Below are 17,353 nucleotides of genomic sequence, written 5' to 3' on the forward strand. Positions count from 1 at the left end.
AAACCAGCTTGAACATCAGGAAGTTCACAGTTCACGTATTGCTGAAGCCTGGCTTGAAGCATTTTGAGCATTACTTTACTAGTATGTGAGATGAGTGCAATTGTGCAGTAGTTTGAGCATTCTTTGGCATTGCCTTTCTTTGGGATTGGAATGAAAACTGACCTTTTCCAGTCTTGTGGCCACTGCTGAGTTTTCCAAATTTGCTGGCATATTGAGCACTATTTGTGGTGTCAGACACCTAAACATCACTCATTATCAGAGAAATGCAAATCAAGACCACTATGAGGTACCATTTCACACCAGTCAGAATGGCTGCAATCCAAAAGTCTACAAATAATAAATGTTGGAGAGGGTGTGGAGGAAAGGGAAGCCTCTTACACTGTTGGTGGGCATGCAAACTAGTACAGCCACTATGGAGAACAGTGTGGAGATTCCTTAAAAAACTGGAAATAGAACTGCCTTATGATCCAGCAATCCCACTGCTGGGCATACACACTGAGGAAACCAGAAGGGAAAGAGACACGTGTACTCCAATGTTCATCGCAGCACTGTTTATAATAGCCAGGACATGGAAGCAACCTAGATGTCCATCAGCAGATGAATGGATAAGAAAGCTGTGGTACATATACACAATGGAGTATTACTCAGCCATTAAAAAGAATTCATTTGAATCAGTTCTAATGAGGTGGATGAAACTGGAGCCTATTATACAGAGTGAAGTAAGCCAGAAGGAAAAACACCAATACAGTATACTAACGCATATATATGGAATTTAGAAAGATGATAACAATAACCCTGTGTACGAGACAGCAAAAGAGACACTGATGTATGGAACAGTCTTATGGACTCTGTGGGAGAGGGAGAGGGTGGGAAGATTTGGGGGAAAGGCATTGAAACATATAAATTATCATGTATGAAACGAGATGCCAGTCCAGGTTCAATGCACGATATTGGATGCTTGGGGCTAGTGCACTGGGACGACCCAGAGGGATGGTATGGGGAGGGAGGAGGGAGGAGGGTTCAGGATGGGGAGCACATGTATACCTGTGATGGATTCATTTTGATATTTGGCAAAACTAATACAATTATGTAAAGTTTAAAAATAAAATTAAATTAAATTTAAAAAAAAAGACAGTTTGAATGAGAATTTGAAACTATCTAAACAATAATTAAGGGTATGGATTTTCCTGAAGTGTCATCATGAAAATGGCATGAACTTGTCTTTGTATTTGGAATGAAAGTCAGATCAGAGAAATAGCATGGACCGACAAAGCCATCATTCCCAACTTCATAAAAGATTGAAACCCATTCGGAATTGTCTGTTAAGTGGCCATCCAGTCTCTACTTAATTAGCTACAGTGCTTGGTAAAAATTGATTTAGAACCCCTATACCTGTCTATTCAACTCCCCAAGCCCGGAAACAGCATAAAAAGGAAAGAGATGGGATCAGGTCCAAATCATAGAAGGTTTCCATAAAAATGTTCTTCAAAAGAGGAACACCTGGAACTATACCAGGAAAGTCTGTTTCCAGAATACAAGATCAAGGACATAGTGATTTAAAACTCCAGAGAATCAGCAACTAATAGTCTCAAAACTGAAGCGCAAATCAGAAGGAAAGCAAGAGAAATTATATATGGATCTTATTATAGTTGATCAGAAATTAGTTGAAGGTTGGTCCGATTTTTGTTGTCAGGGACTGATTTTACAAAAACAAGGTACCTGCTAAAGAATTCTTATGGGCAGCTTCATGCATTTAAATAGGTAGACAAACACATCCTCAAAATAACAAAGCCCTAAGGAACAGAGATAGTATTTAGTCCAATCCGAGGACTCTTTCATCACAGAAGGACAAGGACATCTCCAAGGTTTTTTTACCAGAAATGGAAATGTTTTGGGGAGGTGAACTGTCATCCCATAACTCCTCCAATTTTACTTCTAATTGAAGTAGAAGTAAAATAAACAATATTTATGGCAATAAATATATTGTTCTGGGTGTAATTACAGAACTTGGAAACACCTTTCAATTTACCAAAGTAAAGTACTTGTAAAACAAGGGAAAGCTGTTTAAGGTTATAGAAGATGATGGCATAGTCTGAAAGAAAACTAATGTCTCCTGATCCTGAAGTTAATGTCCTTACTCTCCATCACATTTTCATGACAATAATATGTGCTAAATATTGTTATGACATAGAGTCCATTGATTTATTTTTTTTTTAATTTAGCAACCATTTTTCATTTTAAAAAAAATTTTATTGATGTATTGTTTTTTTAATTAAATTTATTTATTTTAATTAGAGGCTAATTACAATATTGTATTGTTTTGCCATACATCAACATGAATCCGCCACAGGTGTACATGTGATCCCAATCCTGAACTCCCCTCCCACCTTCTCCCACAATATGCACTTTTGAGATAGGATGGCAGAAAACTTCATCCTAAAATTCATATGAAATCTCAAGGGAATCTAAATCGGCAGAACAATCTTGAAAAAAGAACAAATTTGTGGATTTCCTATTTCTGGTTCTATAACATATGACAAAACAATGGTAATCACAGCAGCGTAGCTTTGGCATAAAGACAGACATATAGGAGAGAGTTGCCAACATGCAGGGTAGGAAAACCCTGAGCTTACTTCTTTCCATGGGGATACCAAAATTATAATTATTAACAGAGCACTTTTCAAGTGGCAAAGAATCTACCTGTCAATGCAGGAAATGCAAGAGATGCAGGTTGTATCCAAGTCAAGAAGATCCCTAGAGTAGGAAATGGAAACTTGCTTCAGTATTACCTGGAAAATCCCATGGGCAGAGGAGCCTGGTGGGCTATAGTCCATGGGGTCTCAAAGAGTCAGACATGACTGAGCACACACACAATAATAATAATACAGAACAATTACTAAAGAGAACAACCTGAAGACTAGCAGGATAATCCCCTACAGCAAAAGATATGATATAAAGAAGGAACCTCAACAAACAGGTAGGAAATGTGAAGACATAATATAGTCAAGACCATGACTCTGAGTGGGTGAACCACACAGGATGGTAATAACAGTTGCAGGCTTTTTCCCCAAGAAGTCAGGAGTCTGAGCCTCACTTCGAGCTCTGCAGCCAAGAGTCCTGCACCAGGAAGGGGGACCCTCGAAATATTCTGGCTTTGAAGACCAGTGGGGCTTCCTTTGGGGAGAACCAGAAGATAGCTGTAAGAACCAGACTCCAACATTAAAGAGCACACATGCAAGTCACACAGGCTCTGGCACCCAGAGGATAAACAGTATTTTGAAAAGGGCTCAGGTAGACTAAGGTGGCAATGATGATGATAAAAAAAGTAATCTGGGTTTGGTTAACAGAAGCCTGAATTGGTTGAGGAAAATCATGGCCCCTCATCTAATTACCAGATGTAAAGACTTTTTGGACTCCTCAGGTGGTGCAGTGGTAAAGAATCTACCTGCCAATGTAGGAGACATAAGAGAGGCCAACTTGATCCCTGAGTCAGATAGATGCCCTGGAGTAGAAAATTGAAACGCATTCCAGTATTCTTGCCTGGAAATTCCATGGTCAGAGCAGCTGCAGTCCATGGGACTGCAAATAGGCAGACAACACTGACCATGCTGCTACTGCTGCTAGGTCGCTTCAGTTGAGTCCGACTCTGTGTGACCCCACAATGGCAGCCCACCAGGCTCCCCCATCCCTGGGATTCTCCAGGCAAGAACACTGGAGTGGGTTCCCATTTCCTTCCCCAATAACACTGACCATACACACACAATTTCTTTCCAGATTTAGAGACTTCTAAATGAAAGAGTCTTCATGTATTATGGAATAAGATGTTTGCAATATGACCACACATAGGTGATGTAAGTCTTCATTCCAACCTTTCTATGAAGGATCTGAGAAAGGAACATTTAATTCACTGTATTCAGTTCAGTTCAGATCAGTTCAGTTGCTCAGTCGTGTCTGACTCTCTGCGATCCCATGAATCGCAGCATGCCAGGCCTCCCTGTCCATCACCAACACCCGGAGTTCACCCAAACTCATGTGCATCGAGTCGGTGATGCCATCCAGCTATCTCATCCTCTGTGGTCCCCTTATCCTTCTGCCCCCAGTCCCTCCCAGCATCAGGGTCTTTCCCAGTGAGTCTACTCTTCTCATGAGGTGGCCAAAGTATTGGAGTTTCAGCCTCAGCATCAGTCCTTCCAATGAACACCCAGGACTGGTCTCCTTTAGGATAGACTGATTGGATCTCCTTGCAGTCCAAGGGACTTCTCAAGAGTCTTCTCTTTTGAACCACAGTTCAAAAGCATCAATTCTTCAGCACTCAGCTTTCTTTATAGTCCAACTCTCACATTCGTACATGACTACTGGAAAAACCATAGGCTTGACTAGATGGACTTTTGTTGGCAAAGTAATATCTCTGCTTTTTAATATGCTATCTAGGTTGGTCATGGGAGAAGGCAATGGCAACCCACTCCAGTACTCTTGCCTGGAAAATCCCATGGACGGAGGGGCCTGGTGGGCTGCAGTCCATGGAGTCGCTAGGAGTCAGACACGACTGAGCGACTTCATTTTATTTTTTCACTTTCATGCATTGGAGAAGGAAATGGCAACCCACTCCAGGGTTCTTGCCTGGAGAATCCCAGGGATGGGGGAGCCTGGCGGGCTGCCGTCTATGGGGTGGCACAGAGTCAGACACGACTGAAGCGACTTAGCAGCAGCAGAAGTTAGGTTGATCATAACTTTCCTTCTAAGGAGTAAGCATCTTTAATTTCATGGCTACAATCACCATCTGCAGTGATTTTGAAGCCCAAAAAAATAAAGTGTGACACTGTTTCCACTGTTTTCCCATCTACTTGCCATGAAGTGATGGGACCAGATGCCATGATCTTCGTTTTCTGAATGTTGAGCTTTAAGCCAACTTTCTCATTCTCCTCTTTCACTTTCATCAAGAAAGAGAAAAGCTTTTACTTCCTCTGAGTGCAATTGTGTGGTAGCTTGAGTATTCTTTGGCATTGTCTTTCTTTGGGATTGGCATGAAAACTGACCTTTTCCAGTCCTGTGGCCACTGCTGAGTTTTCCAAATTTGCTGGCATATTGAGTGTAACACTTTCACAGCATCATCTTTCAGGATTTGCAATAGCTCAACTGGAATTCCATCACCTCCACTAGCTTTGTTTGTAATGATGCTTTCTAAGGCCCACTTGACTTCATATTCCAGGATGTCTAGATCTAGGTCAGTGATCACACCATCATGATTATCTGGGTCATGAAGATCTCTTTTGTACAGTTCTTCTATGTATTCTTGCCACCTCTTCTTAATATCTTCTGCTTCTGTTAGGTCCATATCATTTCTGTCCTTTATCGAGCCCAAATTTGCATGAAATGTTCCCTTGGTATCTCTAATTTTCTTGAAGAGATCTCTAGTCTTTCCCATTCTGTTGTTTTCCTCTTTTTCTTTGCATTGATCACTGAGGAAGGCTTTCTTAATTCTCCTTGCTATTCTTTGGAACTCTGCATTCAGATGCTTATATCTTTCCTTTTCTCCTTTGCTTTTCACTTCTCTTCTTTTCACAGCTATTTGTAAGGCCTCCCCAGACAGCCATTTTGCTTTTTTGCAGTATGTTCCATGGAGATGGTCTTGATCCCTGTCTCCTGTACAATGTCACAAACCTCCACCCACAGTTCATCAGGTACTCTGTCTATCAGATCTAGTCCCTTAAATCTATTTCTCACTTCCACTGTATAATCATAAGGAATTTGATTTAGGTCATACCTGAATGGTCTGGTGGATTTCCCTACTTTCTTCAATTTAAGTCTGAATTTGGCAATAAAGAGTTCATGATCTGAGCCACAGTCAGCTCCCAGTCTTGTTTTTGCTGACTGTATAGAGCTTCTCCATCTTTGGCTGCAAAGAATATAATCAGCCTGATTTTGGTTTTGACCATCTGGTGATGTCCATGTGTAGAGTCTTCTCTTTGTTGTTGGAAGAGGGTGTTTGCTATGACCAGTGTGTTCTCTTGGTGAAACTCTATTAGCCTTTGCCCTGCTTAATTCTGTACTCCAAGGCCAAATTTGCCTGTTACTCCAGGTGTTTCTTGACTTCGTACTTTTGCATTCCAGTCCCCTATAATGACAAGGACATATTTTTGGGGTGTTAGTTCTAAAAGGTCTTGTAGGTCTTCATAGAACCATTCAACTTCAGCTTCTTCAGCATGACTGGTTGGGGCATAGCCTTGGATCACTGTGATATTGAATGGTTTGCCTTGGAAACGAACAGAGATCATTTTGTCGTTTTTGAGATTGCATCCAAGTACTGCAAACCCCACGTTCAAGGAGCAGTGGCTGCACGGGCGCAGGTGGGCCGAGAGAAGCTACTCCATATTCAAGGTCAGGAGGGGCGATGTCATCCAAGATAAGGAGCAGTGGCTGCACTTTGTTGGAGCAGCCACGAAGAGATACCCCACATCCAAGGTAAGAGAAACCCAAGTGAGATGGTAGGTGTTGTGAGAGGGCATCAGAAGGCAGACACACAGAAACTGTAATCACAGAAAACCAGCCAATCTGATCACATAGACCACAGCCTTGTCTAACTCAGTGAAACTAAGCTATGCCGTGTGGGGCCACCCAAGACAGGCGATCATGGTGGAGAGGTCTGACAGAATATGGTTCACTGGAGAAGGGAATGGCAGACACTTCAGCATTCTTGCCTTGAGAACCCCATGCACAGTATGAAAAGGCAAAATGATAGGATACTGAAAGGGGAACTCCCCAGGTCAGTAGGTGCCCAATATGCTACTGGAGATCAGTGGAGAAATAACTCCAGAAAGAATGAGGGGATGGAATCAAAGCAAAAACAATACCCAGTTCTGGGTGTGACTGGTGCTAGAAGCAAGGTCCAATGCTGTAAAAAGCAATATTGCATAGGAACCTGGAATGTTAGGTCCATGAATCAAGGGAAATTGGAAGTGATCAAAAGATGGCAAGAGTGAACGTAGACATTCTAGGAATCAGCGAACTAAAATTGTTCTGGTTGGGTGAATTTAACTCAGATGACCATTATATCTACTACTGTGGGCAGGAGTCCCTAGAAGAAATTGAGTAGCCATCATGCTCAACAAAAGTGTCTGAAATTCACTGTATTACACACTTCCAAATTATGAAAATAGGGGAGCTCACACCTGGATCCTGCAGTGAACATGGTTGGGATCAAGGATTAAGCACCTGTTCTATCACGTAGGGATATGGAAACTAGATGCAGGATGAAAGTTCTCTGCATGTACTTCTCAAAGTCCTTCCCAGCCTCAAGTTTATAAAGATAATTATCTTTAAACATTTAAAGTTATTTATTTCACATTTACATATATAACCCACATAGACTATACTCTTTAAAGTATAATGTAACATGAAAATACACTGTTCTATCATAAGGATAAATAGGGACTTCCCTGGCAGTCTAGTGGTTAAGACTCTGTGCTTCCAATGCAGGGGTGCAGGTTCAACCCCTGGGTGAGGAACTAAAACCCCATGTGCCTTGTGGCACAGGCAAAAAATAAATTAAAAAATTTTTAAATCATGATTTTTTTTAATAAAAAAAAGATAAAGAGATTTTCCCGGTACATATATTGAATAACAATTCTGTCTCCCAATACCCTGCAACAGCATTATTTCCAGATACGAAAATCTGTATATTTACTATTGTATATCTTAGCTTTCTCTTTTGTTCAATCAGTATACATATCCATGAGCCAGTACCATAGTGTTCAAATTACTACAGTGTTTCAGGTACTATTGTGATATCTGAAAAAAATTCACTATTTAAATCACCAATAGTGCTCGCTTCGGCAGCACATACACAAAAATTGGAATGATAGAGAAGATTAGTATGGCCCCTGCGCAAGGATGACACACAAATTCATGAAGCGTTCCATATTTTTTTTTAATGGATTAAGGATCTAAACGTAAGGCCAGAAACCATAAAACTCCTAGAGGAAAACATAGGCAAACCACTCTCTGACATAGATCACAGCAGGATCCTCTATGACCCACCTCCCAGAGTAACAGAAATAAAAGCAAAAATAAACGAACGGGACCTCAGTTCAGCTCATTTCAGTCGCTCAGTCAGGTCCAACTCTTTGCGACCCCATGAATCACAGCACGCCAGGCCTCCCTATCCATCACCAACTCCCGGAGTTCACCCAAACTCATGTGCATCGAGTCAGTGATGCCATCCAGCCATCTCATCCTCTGTCGCCCCCTTCTCCTCCTGCCCCCAATCCCCCCCAGCATCCGGGTCTTTTCCAATGAGTCAACTCTTTGCATCAGGTGGCCAAAGTATTGGAGTTTCAGCCTCAGCATCAGTCCTTCCAATGAACACCCAGGACTGGTCTCTTTTAGGATGGACTGGTTGGATCTCCTTGCAGTCCAAGGGACTCTCAAGAGTCTTCTCCAACACCACAGTTCAAAAGCATCAATTCTTCAGCACTCAACTTTCTTCACAGTCCAAATTTCACAACCATACATGACCACTGGAAAAACCATAGCCTTGACTAGATGGTCCTTTGTTGGTAAAGTAATATCTCTGCTTTTCAATATACTATCTAGGTTGGTCATAACTTTCCTTCCAAGGAGTAAGTGTCTTTTAATTTCATGGCTGCAATCACCATCTGCAGTGATTTTTGAACCAAAAAAAGTTAAAGTCTGACACTGTGGGACCTAATTAAACTTTAAAGTTTTTTCACAACGAAGGAAACTATCAGCAAGGTGAAAAGACAACCTTCAGAATGGGAGAAAATAATGGGAAACGAAGCAACTGACAAAGAATTAATCTCAAAAATATACAAGCAACTCCTGAAGCTCAATTCCAGAAAAATAAATGACCCAGTCAAAAAATGGGCCAAAGAAGTAAACAGACATTTCTCCAAAGAAGATGGCTAGTTCAGTCATTCAGTCATGTCCGACTCTTTGCAACCCATGAACTGCAGTAAGCCAGGCCTCCTTGTCCACCACCAATTCCAGGAGTCCACCCAAACCCATGTCCATTGAGTTGGTGATGCCATCCAACCATCTCATCCTCTGTTGCCCCCTTCTCCTCCTTCCCTCAATCTTTCCTAGCATCAGGGTCCTTTCAAATGAGTCAGCTTTTTGCATCAGGTGGCCAAAATATTGGAGTTTCATCTTCAACATCAATCCTTCCAATGAACACCCAGGACTGGTCTGTTTTAGGGTAGACTGGTTGGATCTCCTTGCAGTCCAAAGCACTCTAAAGAGTCTTATCTAACACCACAGTTCAAAAGCATCAATTCTTCAGTGCTTAGCTTTCTTTATAGTCCAACTCTAACATCCATACATGACCACAGATGGCTAACAAACACATGAAAAGATGCTCAACATCACTCATTATCAGAGAAATGCAAATCAAAACCACAATGAGGTACAATCTCACGCCAGTCAGAATGGCTGCTATCCAAAAATCTACAAACAATAAATGCTGGAGACAGTGTGGAAAAAAGGGAACCATCTTACACTGTTGGTGGGAATGTAAATTAGTACAGCCACTATGGAGAACATTGTGGAGATTCCTTAAAAAAAAACTCTAAATAGAACTGCCATATGACCCAGCAATCCCAATGCTGGGCAAACACACTGAAAAAACCAGAACTGAAAGAGACATGTGTACCCCAATGTTCATCGCAGCACTGTTTATAATAGCCAGGACATGGAAGCAACCTAGATGTCCATTGGCAGACAAATGGATAAGAAAGCTGTGGTACATATACACAATGGAATATTACTCATCAATTAAAAAGAATACATTTGAATCAGTTCTAATGAGGTGGATGAAACTGGAGCCTATTATACAGAGTGAAGTAAGCCAGAAAGAAAAACACCAATACAGTACACTAACGCATATATATGGAATTTAGAAAGATGGTAACAATGACCACATATGCGAGACACTAAAAAAGACACAAATGTATAGAACAGACTTTTGGACTCTGTGGGAGAAGGTGAGAGTGGGAAGATTTGAGAAAATAGCATTGAAACATGTATATTATCATATATGAAACAGATCGCCAGTCCAGGTTTGATGCATGAGACAGGGTGCTCAGGGCTGGTGCACTGGGACGACCCTGAGGGATGGGACGGGGAGGGATGTAGGAGGGGGATTCAGGATGGGGAACACATGTAAACCCATGGCTGGCTCATGTCAATGTATGGCAAAAATCACTACAATATTGTAAAGTAATTAGCCTCCAATCAAAATAAATAAAAAATAATAAAGCACCAATATTCAGTCTATTATATTAGAGTATTTCAGTGAGTCAAGAATTTGATCCATTCACCTGAATACTTCTGTCTCCACCTCTCTCATTTTTGCAGTTAGAAATTGTCAGACTGAAGTCATCTAAAAATTTTATTCACTCCTACATCTTGTACCGACGCTTGGAAACCTGGAAATGGGGATTGAAATAGCTCATACTCCTTGAGATCATAAAGGTGGGTCCTAATCTGATAGAACTGGCATCCTTATAAGAAGTAGAAGGGACAAAGAGCTTTCTCTTGCACAAGTGCACAGAAGAAAGGCCATCCAAAGACAGAGTGAAAAAGTGCCCAATGCAAGGTAGGAAGAGAGGATTCACCAGAAACCAAACCTAGCAATCACCTTGACCTTGGATATCAGCCTGAAGAACTATGGGAAAATAAATGTCTGTTGTCTAAGCTCGGCAGTCTGTAGTATTTTGTTATGACAACACATGCAGACTAAGGTGACAATGATAATGATTAAAAAAAAAAAATCTCGGTCTGGTGAACAGGGACCTGAACTGAACAACCAGATTTCAACTCAGGAAAATCATGTTCCTTCATCCAATTGCCAGATGCAAGTATTTTTCAAACCCAGAGATTTTTGAATTCACATATTCTTGAAGGAAAGTTATGACCAACCTAGACAGCATACTGAAAAGCAGAGACATTACTTTGCCAACAAAGTTCCATCTAGTCAAGGCTATGGTTTTTCCAGTGGTCATGTATGGATGTGAGAGTTGGACTGTGAACAAAGCTGAGCACTGAAGAATTGATGCTTTTGAACTGTGGTGTTGGAGAAGACTCTTGAGAGTCCCTTGGACTGCAAGGAGATCCAACCAGTCCATTCTAAAGGAGATCAGCCCTGGGTTTTCTTTGGAGGGAATGATGCTAAAGCTCAAACTCCAGTACTTTGGCCACCTCATGCGAAGAGCTGACTCATTGGAAAAGACTCTGATGCTGGGTGGGATTGGGGGCAGGAGGAAAAGAGGACGACAGAGAATGAGATGGCTGGATGGCATCACTGACTCGATGGACGTGAGTTTGAGTGAACTCTGGGAGATAGTGATGGACAGGGAGGCCTGGCATGCTGCGATTCATGGGGTCACAAAGAGTCGGACACAACTGAGAGACTGAACTGAACTGAATTCTTGAATAAGATGTATGCAATATGACCACAAATAGGTGGCATAAATATTCATTCCAACCTTTCTCTGATGGATCTGATACCATTTAGTTTGTGGATAGGAATTCTCAATTCTCTGAAGATACAAATGCTTTCTCAATCAAATATTACTCAAAATACTAACTCAATGTAGTTTTTACCAGACTAGCTTATTGAAACTTAATTTTAAAATGCAAATATGCAAAAATAGACATAGTTCTGATAAAAAATTATCAATGAAGGAATCCTAGGCTTTTCAGATAGTAAAGTATATTCTAAATCAAATGTACACAATTACATTGTGTGTTAAATAGCACATGAATAAAAACATCAGTAGAAGCTAGTGGAGGAATGAATTTGATGCAAACACATGCCATATTTTGGAATACAAAGTTAAGATATCAAAGCCATGGGGAAAAATAATTATGCATCTATAATAATAACAATCTAGAAAAATAATTAAAATATAATCCCTACTTACCTCCTTATATCAAAGGAAAATGTAAGCATAAAATGTAAAGACAAAAAATTGAATGTTGAAAATGTTAAGAATATTTTGACAACATTGAGTTAGACAAATTTAAGATATACAGGTAAAAAATATTGATAGAATTAATTATGTAAATTATAAATATTTGTACATGCCCAAAAATATTCTTCACTGTATTAAAAAAAATTTTAAAGAAATCACAAGTAGGAAAAATGATAATCCAAACACAGAGTAATAGGGATAATTAGTGTGTCATTCAATCATTAAAATCAGTATGGAAAAGTGTTGGCAATCAAATACAAAAATTCATTAAGAGACAATTCATGAAAAAGGACTACAAATCACTTAAACATGGATGATACTCAAATTCAATTATGTTTATTGAATAGCAATTAAAGTATACAAATGAAACAATTTGTTTAATCACATTTTCATATACCATAAATGTTTATCAAGCACTAGTGGTTCAGCATGCTGTCAAATGTATTTTCTGAAGTGAGGAGAATAGTTTGTTCAAGCTCATAATGGCATTTTTGGAATAACTATGAATATCGACATTTTAAATACATATACCACTTAACTCAACAATTCCGCTTCTAGAAACTCATGCTTAGAAAATTTTTAAAAGACTTCTTTGCAGAATTATTTATTGTAGAAAAAGAGAACAAACTTGAAGAAAACTGGATACCTAAATTTTAGAGACTTTTAAAGAAGCTGAGCAGTATGAGAAAATTAGAATGAGTTAGATCTGTAAAGACTGTATGGAAAGATCTTCAGAAAACTGAGTTGCAAAATGCAAAATTTATACACACATACATATGGGCAAACACACATGAAAATATGCTTCTCTTTGCAAAAAGCATTATTTGAATAATCTTAGAAACAGTATAGTGACTGCATCTGGGAAAACTGGGGAATTCTGATATTGGTTGGACAGGAGGCACATTTTACATGATTCTATTTCTGTAGGTATTCTATTTTTTAACATTTACTATTATACATCGTACTTTCAATTTCCTATAAAATGGAAAATGTTACACTAAATGTTCATATGTAAGCAAATAAAAGTGAATGAAAAGGATAGCATATATAGTACAAAATATTTTAATTAGTACAATAAAAAGTGAGGATAAAAGGTAAGAATCTGGTTACAAAAAATGAGAAAGTAATATAAGTAATGCATGTTAGTTAATTATTTTTGTAATTCTGACCAACAAATTACATATGACTTATTGACTCTCTTTTAAATGAATTTCAACTTTCCAGTTGCAGTGATAAACTAGACAGTAATGTTTACATTCAAGGAGGGAACCTGCTATTAATAACATAAACAAATATTGTATTCTTCAATAAAAACTCATGATAAATTCTTCAGAGAAAAGAAAAGTTTTCATCAAAGCAATAGACTGATATTGAAGTAAATTCCTAGTGTTAAACTACTTTCTCTGTAATGCATAATGCACTTATTTGCTACTTGACCTCACTTTTTTGGTCCAGAGCTTCTTTATAGCATTCATGATCTCAAAACTTCTTAGACTATAAATCAATGGGTTCAGCATGGGGCTTATGACTGTATAAAACACGCTCAATGATTTGTCAGTGGGGAAGGTCTTAGCAGGTCTTGCATACATGAAAATGCAGGGAACAAAGAAGCAGACAACCACAGTGATGTGAGAACCACAAGTCTGGAGGGCTTTCCGCCTCCCTTCCTGACTCAGGTTCTTCAGAGAGTGCAGGATGACTCCATAGGAGACGAGCAAGAGCAGAAACAGAAGAGTGCACATCAGTCCTCCATTGGCCACCTCTAAAATGCCAATGACAAAGGTGTCAGTACAGACGAGTTTCAATAAGGGGAACATGTCACACATAAAGTGATCAATGATATTGGGACCACAGAATGGGAGCCCATAAACAGTGCCAACTTGAACAATTGAGTGCAGAAAACCTCCAACACAGGACACCAGCAGCAGCACAACACACACCCTTTTCCTCATGACAATCAGATAATGCAAGGGCTTACAGATGGCCACATAGCGGTCATAGGCCATCACCAGCAGAAGGGATATCTCAGATCCACCAAAAAAGTGCTCTGTAAACAGCTGGGTCATACAGGATTCAAAAGATATGGTATTTTCCCCAGAGAACAAGTCTGAAATCAATCTGGGGGAAGCAGAAGAGGAATAAACTAGATCTATAAATGATAAACTAGCAAGAAAAAAGTACATTGGTGAGTTCAGTGTCTTACTGACAGCTACAGTCACAACAATAAGCAGGTTGCCCACTACAGTCAAAACGTAGAAGAACAAGAACATAACAAAAAGGACTTTCTGCTCCTTTGGATTCTGTGTGAGGCCCAAGAGGATGAAATAAGTTACATTGTTCCTTGGTTCCATCTAATCTGTATAGGTGCTGTGTTCACATGTTAGAAACGGTGTGCCTACAAAACAAGGGGAAATTTTTAAATGAATTATAATTTTCATCCTTTGTTATAAATACAATTAAAAGAATGTGTGTGGACAATCTTTCCATATCCAATGTGTTGTTGATATTTTAATTGCCAAGTTGAATAATGTAGAGTTGCTTGCCCTCATGATATAATGCATGACTAGGGATCAGATAATTCCGACCCTGTATTAAGTTAAAAGGATATTCACAGAAGTTAAGAGTCACGGTACAAGGATATATCAATCAAAATTAGAATCAGAGAAGAATTTCCAGAAGAATTAATGCTTTAGCTGAGTTTTTTTTTTAAGTGAATTAGCAAGAAAGGACAGGAATGGACTTCAGTGAAGTCACAAAGTGTAAGAGACTCACTTAAGGTAATTAACATAATCAATGTGAGTAGATCAAATCATGAAAAGAAGGTTTCTGTCCTGAATTGTCCCAGATCTCACTGATACTTCTCAGGTCTTTAAGTGGATATTTCCCTTTTCCTGACCAATAAACACTGCAACAGCCTAATTTTGTGCCTCCAGACCCTGTGTTTCACCTAAGTTTCAAATTATATATCTCTAATTATGGACATCCAATTTAATCCAATTTAATATTTGTAAACTCTGGGAGTTGGTGATGGACAGGGAAGCCTGGCATGCTGAGGTTCATGGGGTCGCAAAGAGTCGGACACGACTGAGCAACTGAACTGAACTGAACTAATATTTATAATACAAACTTTTTTATTCTCCACAATAAATGTAGGCATTTCTATATAAAATTTGAAGAATTATTACCTATTTATCTTGCTAAATGGTATAATTTTCCATGTTATTGCTCAGATAAAAAATTTCAGTTCTCTTCACTTATTTTTCACTGTCATAAAAATTAAACAAATCCTATTGACTCCTTTCAAAATATATCACAAATTGCAATCCCTTCTATTTTTTTCTGCTATACTTTTTTTTATTGTTATTATTCCTGGTCCACTGTGATAGCCTGCTACCAAGTCTCTCCATGTTTATTCTGGCCTCCAAAAATTGGTTCTCCTGAAGCAGTCCAAATTGTCCTTTTCAGTCTTTTTCTGCTGATATCACTCTGCTGCTCAAAAGTGTTGCAGTATATCCCAATTATGCAGTCATAGTTTAACATATCACATTTAATATTTATAGTAACATAGACTACAATCCCTGCATCATAACTGAAAACACTAAGGCTCAGAACATTTATTTCATTTTCCCAAAGTCACACATTTTTAAGTGCTATACCTGCAATTGAATCTAAGTTTCATTTATTTCAAAGTAAGTTAATTTATTTCATAATAAATTGTCACTCAATTGATAAGCTGTCTCCCAGTATTTTCCATTAGTCTTACCTTGTGGAGGCTTGTTCACAATCTGAAGAATGGGTTTTAACTCAATGTAAGCCCTGGAATTCTTTCATCCAGTATGACAGTAGAGGGCAAAGGATGTCTTTATACTTGAGGATAAAACTATGTCATTTGACTGTTCATTTTCTAAATGGATTCTTCTCCTTATTCAGAGGGTCATTTTTATATGCAGTGTAGATTGTTTGAAAAGAATTCCATGAGTACACAGAAAAACAAAGGTCTATCACATTAGGAAATTTATCAGAACGGCCAACAAATCCTATATAAACATAGGAAGATAGCAACTAGTCATTTCCTAGGGAAATTTTTCATAAGTAACCTCTTTCCTAATAACATTAAACAGAAAAATAGCATTTGATTGTTCAGCCCTTCTCACTCTGTCACATTGACATGGCCAGATTGTATTTTTTTAAATCTAAGAAAAGACCTCCTGAAGAATCGATGCCAGTTACTAACTGGATAGCCTTTTCTTCGACTTAAGAATGATGACCGTGAAACATTCCATCCCTTCCAGTTGCAATTATTATTGAATCTTAGATTTGGAATGTGTCCAAGACTGATTCTTGCTTAATTAATTAGTGGGATTTTCCACAAAGTTTTTAAAGAACGTCTATATGTAAAGATATTAATAGGCCAAATCACATAATTCATGTCAGAAAAGTGCAACATGGAGAAAAAAACAATGCTTTAGATCTCTATCAGACGGCTACCAATCAAGAATAAAATATCAACCCAGTCATTTTGCTTCAGTGAGCTTACTTGTTGTGTATTTCCCCACCTGCAATAGCAAGATTTTCTTTACTTTTGTTTAATACTCAATTTAATCACCATAAAATTTGATTACAAATGTGAAAATTATATCAAAAGACACAATTAAATATATTAAAATTGTAGATATAAAGCTAATAATTTCAACAATTAGTAATTTTTTTAAAAAGTAGGGCACCTCTGTAATGTCAGCAACTGTACTATAAGAGAGGACACAGCAATTAATGAAAATGGGCTAAAATCAGTAAAAGTTTCTTTTTCCTGCATTCCTTTATTTATTTTCTCATAATAAAGTTAGACAAAGAAAGAGACATTAATTGTAGTTGTATTCATGGTTTGTAATATAAGAAATACTGGTAATATAAAAGTACTGCATAGAAAATAAGAGGAAGAATTCTACTATGAGTAATGTAATCAGAGACAGTCTTTCTTAAAAAGTGATGCTTAAACTGAGATTAAAAGGAAAGGAAATGGCTACCGTTAGAAGCACTGTTACAGACAGCAAAACTAAATAAAAATTAATAACAAAATTATCTCAGTTCAGAAAACAGAAGCTATACTTAGGAAAATCTAAAATTTCCATGTCAGTACTATGTTAGAAAGGACTTGTGAGACTGTGACCATTTGTCTTCTTCAAGATTTTAATGTGGAAGTTTTAAAGCTTTAATGTTGAGGAAGATGTTAACAATGGATCTGTCACATGTGGACTTACTATGTCGTGGTACATTCCTTCTGGTGGCATCACACAGGAGACAGTGATAAGGATCATCCACAAGAGAAAGAAATGCAAAAAAGCAAAATGGCTGTCTGAGGAGGC

General features: G+C 38.5%; 1 protein-coding gene and 1 non-coding gene across 2 annotated transcripts; one reads left to right on the forward strand and one right to left on the reverse strand.

Moving 5' to 3' along the window:
- Positions 1–7,820: 7,820 nt before the first annotated feature.
- Positions 7,821–7,925, forward strand: LOC113906093. The gene has a single exon (XR_003514783.1). It is a non-coding gene; the product is annotated as a U6 spliceosomal RNA (small nuclear RNA).
- A 4,379-nt stretch (positions 7,926–12,304) lies between these two features.
- On the reverse strand, positions 12,305–16,503 carry LOC113905287 (olfactory receptor 4A47-like). The gene is made up of 2 exons (XM_027562327.1): positions 15,754–16,503; positions 12,305–14,385 (listed from the first exon to the last, which is right to left on the reverse strand). The coding sequence occupies exon 2, from the start codon at positions 14,339–14,341 to the stop codon at positions 13,412–13,414; it is 930 nt and encodes a 309-aa protein (XP_027418128.1). The 5' UTR covers positions 14,342–14,385; positions 15,754–16,503; the 3' UTR covers positions 12,305–13,411.
- Positions 16,504–17,353: the final 850 nt, after the last annotated feature.

The sequence above is a fragment of the Bos indicus x Bos taurus genome, chromosome 15 (genome assembly GCF_003369695.1).
Source record: "Bos indicus x Bos taurus breed Angus x Brahman F1 hybrid chromosome 15, Bos_hybrid_MaternalHap_v2.0, whole genome shotgun sequence".
Classification (NCBI taxonomy): domain Eukaryota; kingdom Metazoa; phylum Chordata; class Mammalia; order Artiodactyla; family Bovidae; genus Bos; species Bos indicus x Bos taurus.

Coding starts and splice junctions, on each gene's coding strand:
- LOC113905287 (XM_027562327.1), bottom strand. CDS start 14,341: ATGGAACCAAGGAACAATGTAACTTATTTCATCCTCTTGGGCCTCACA.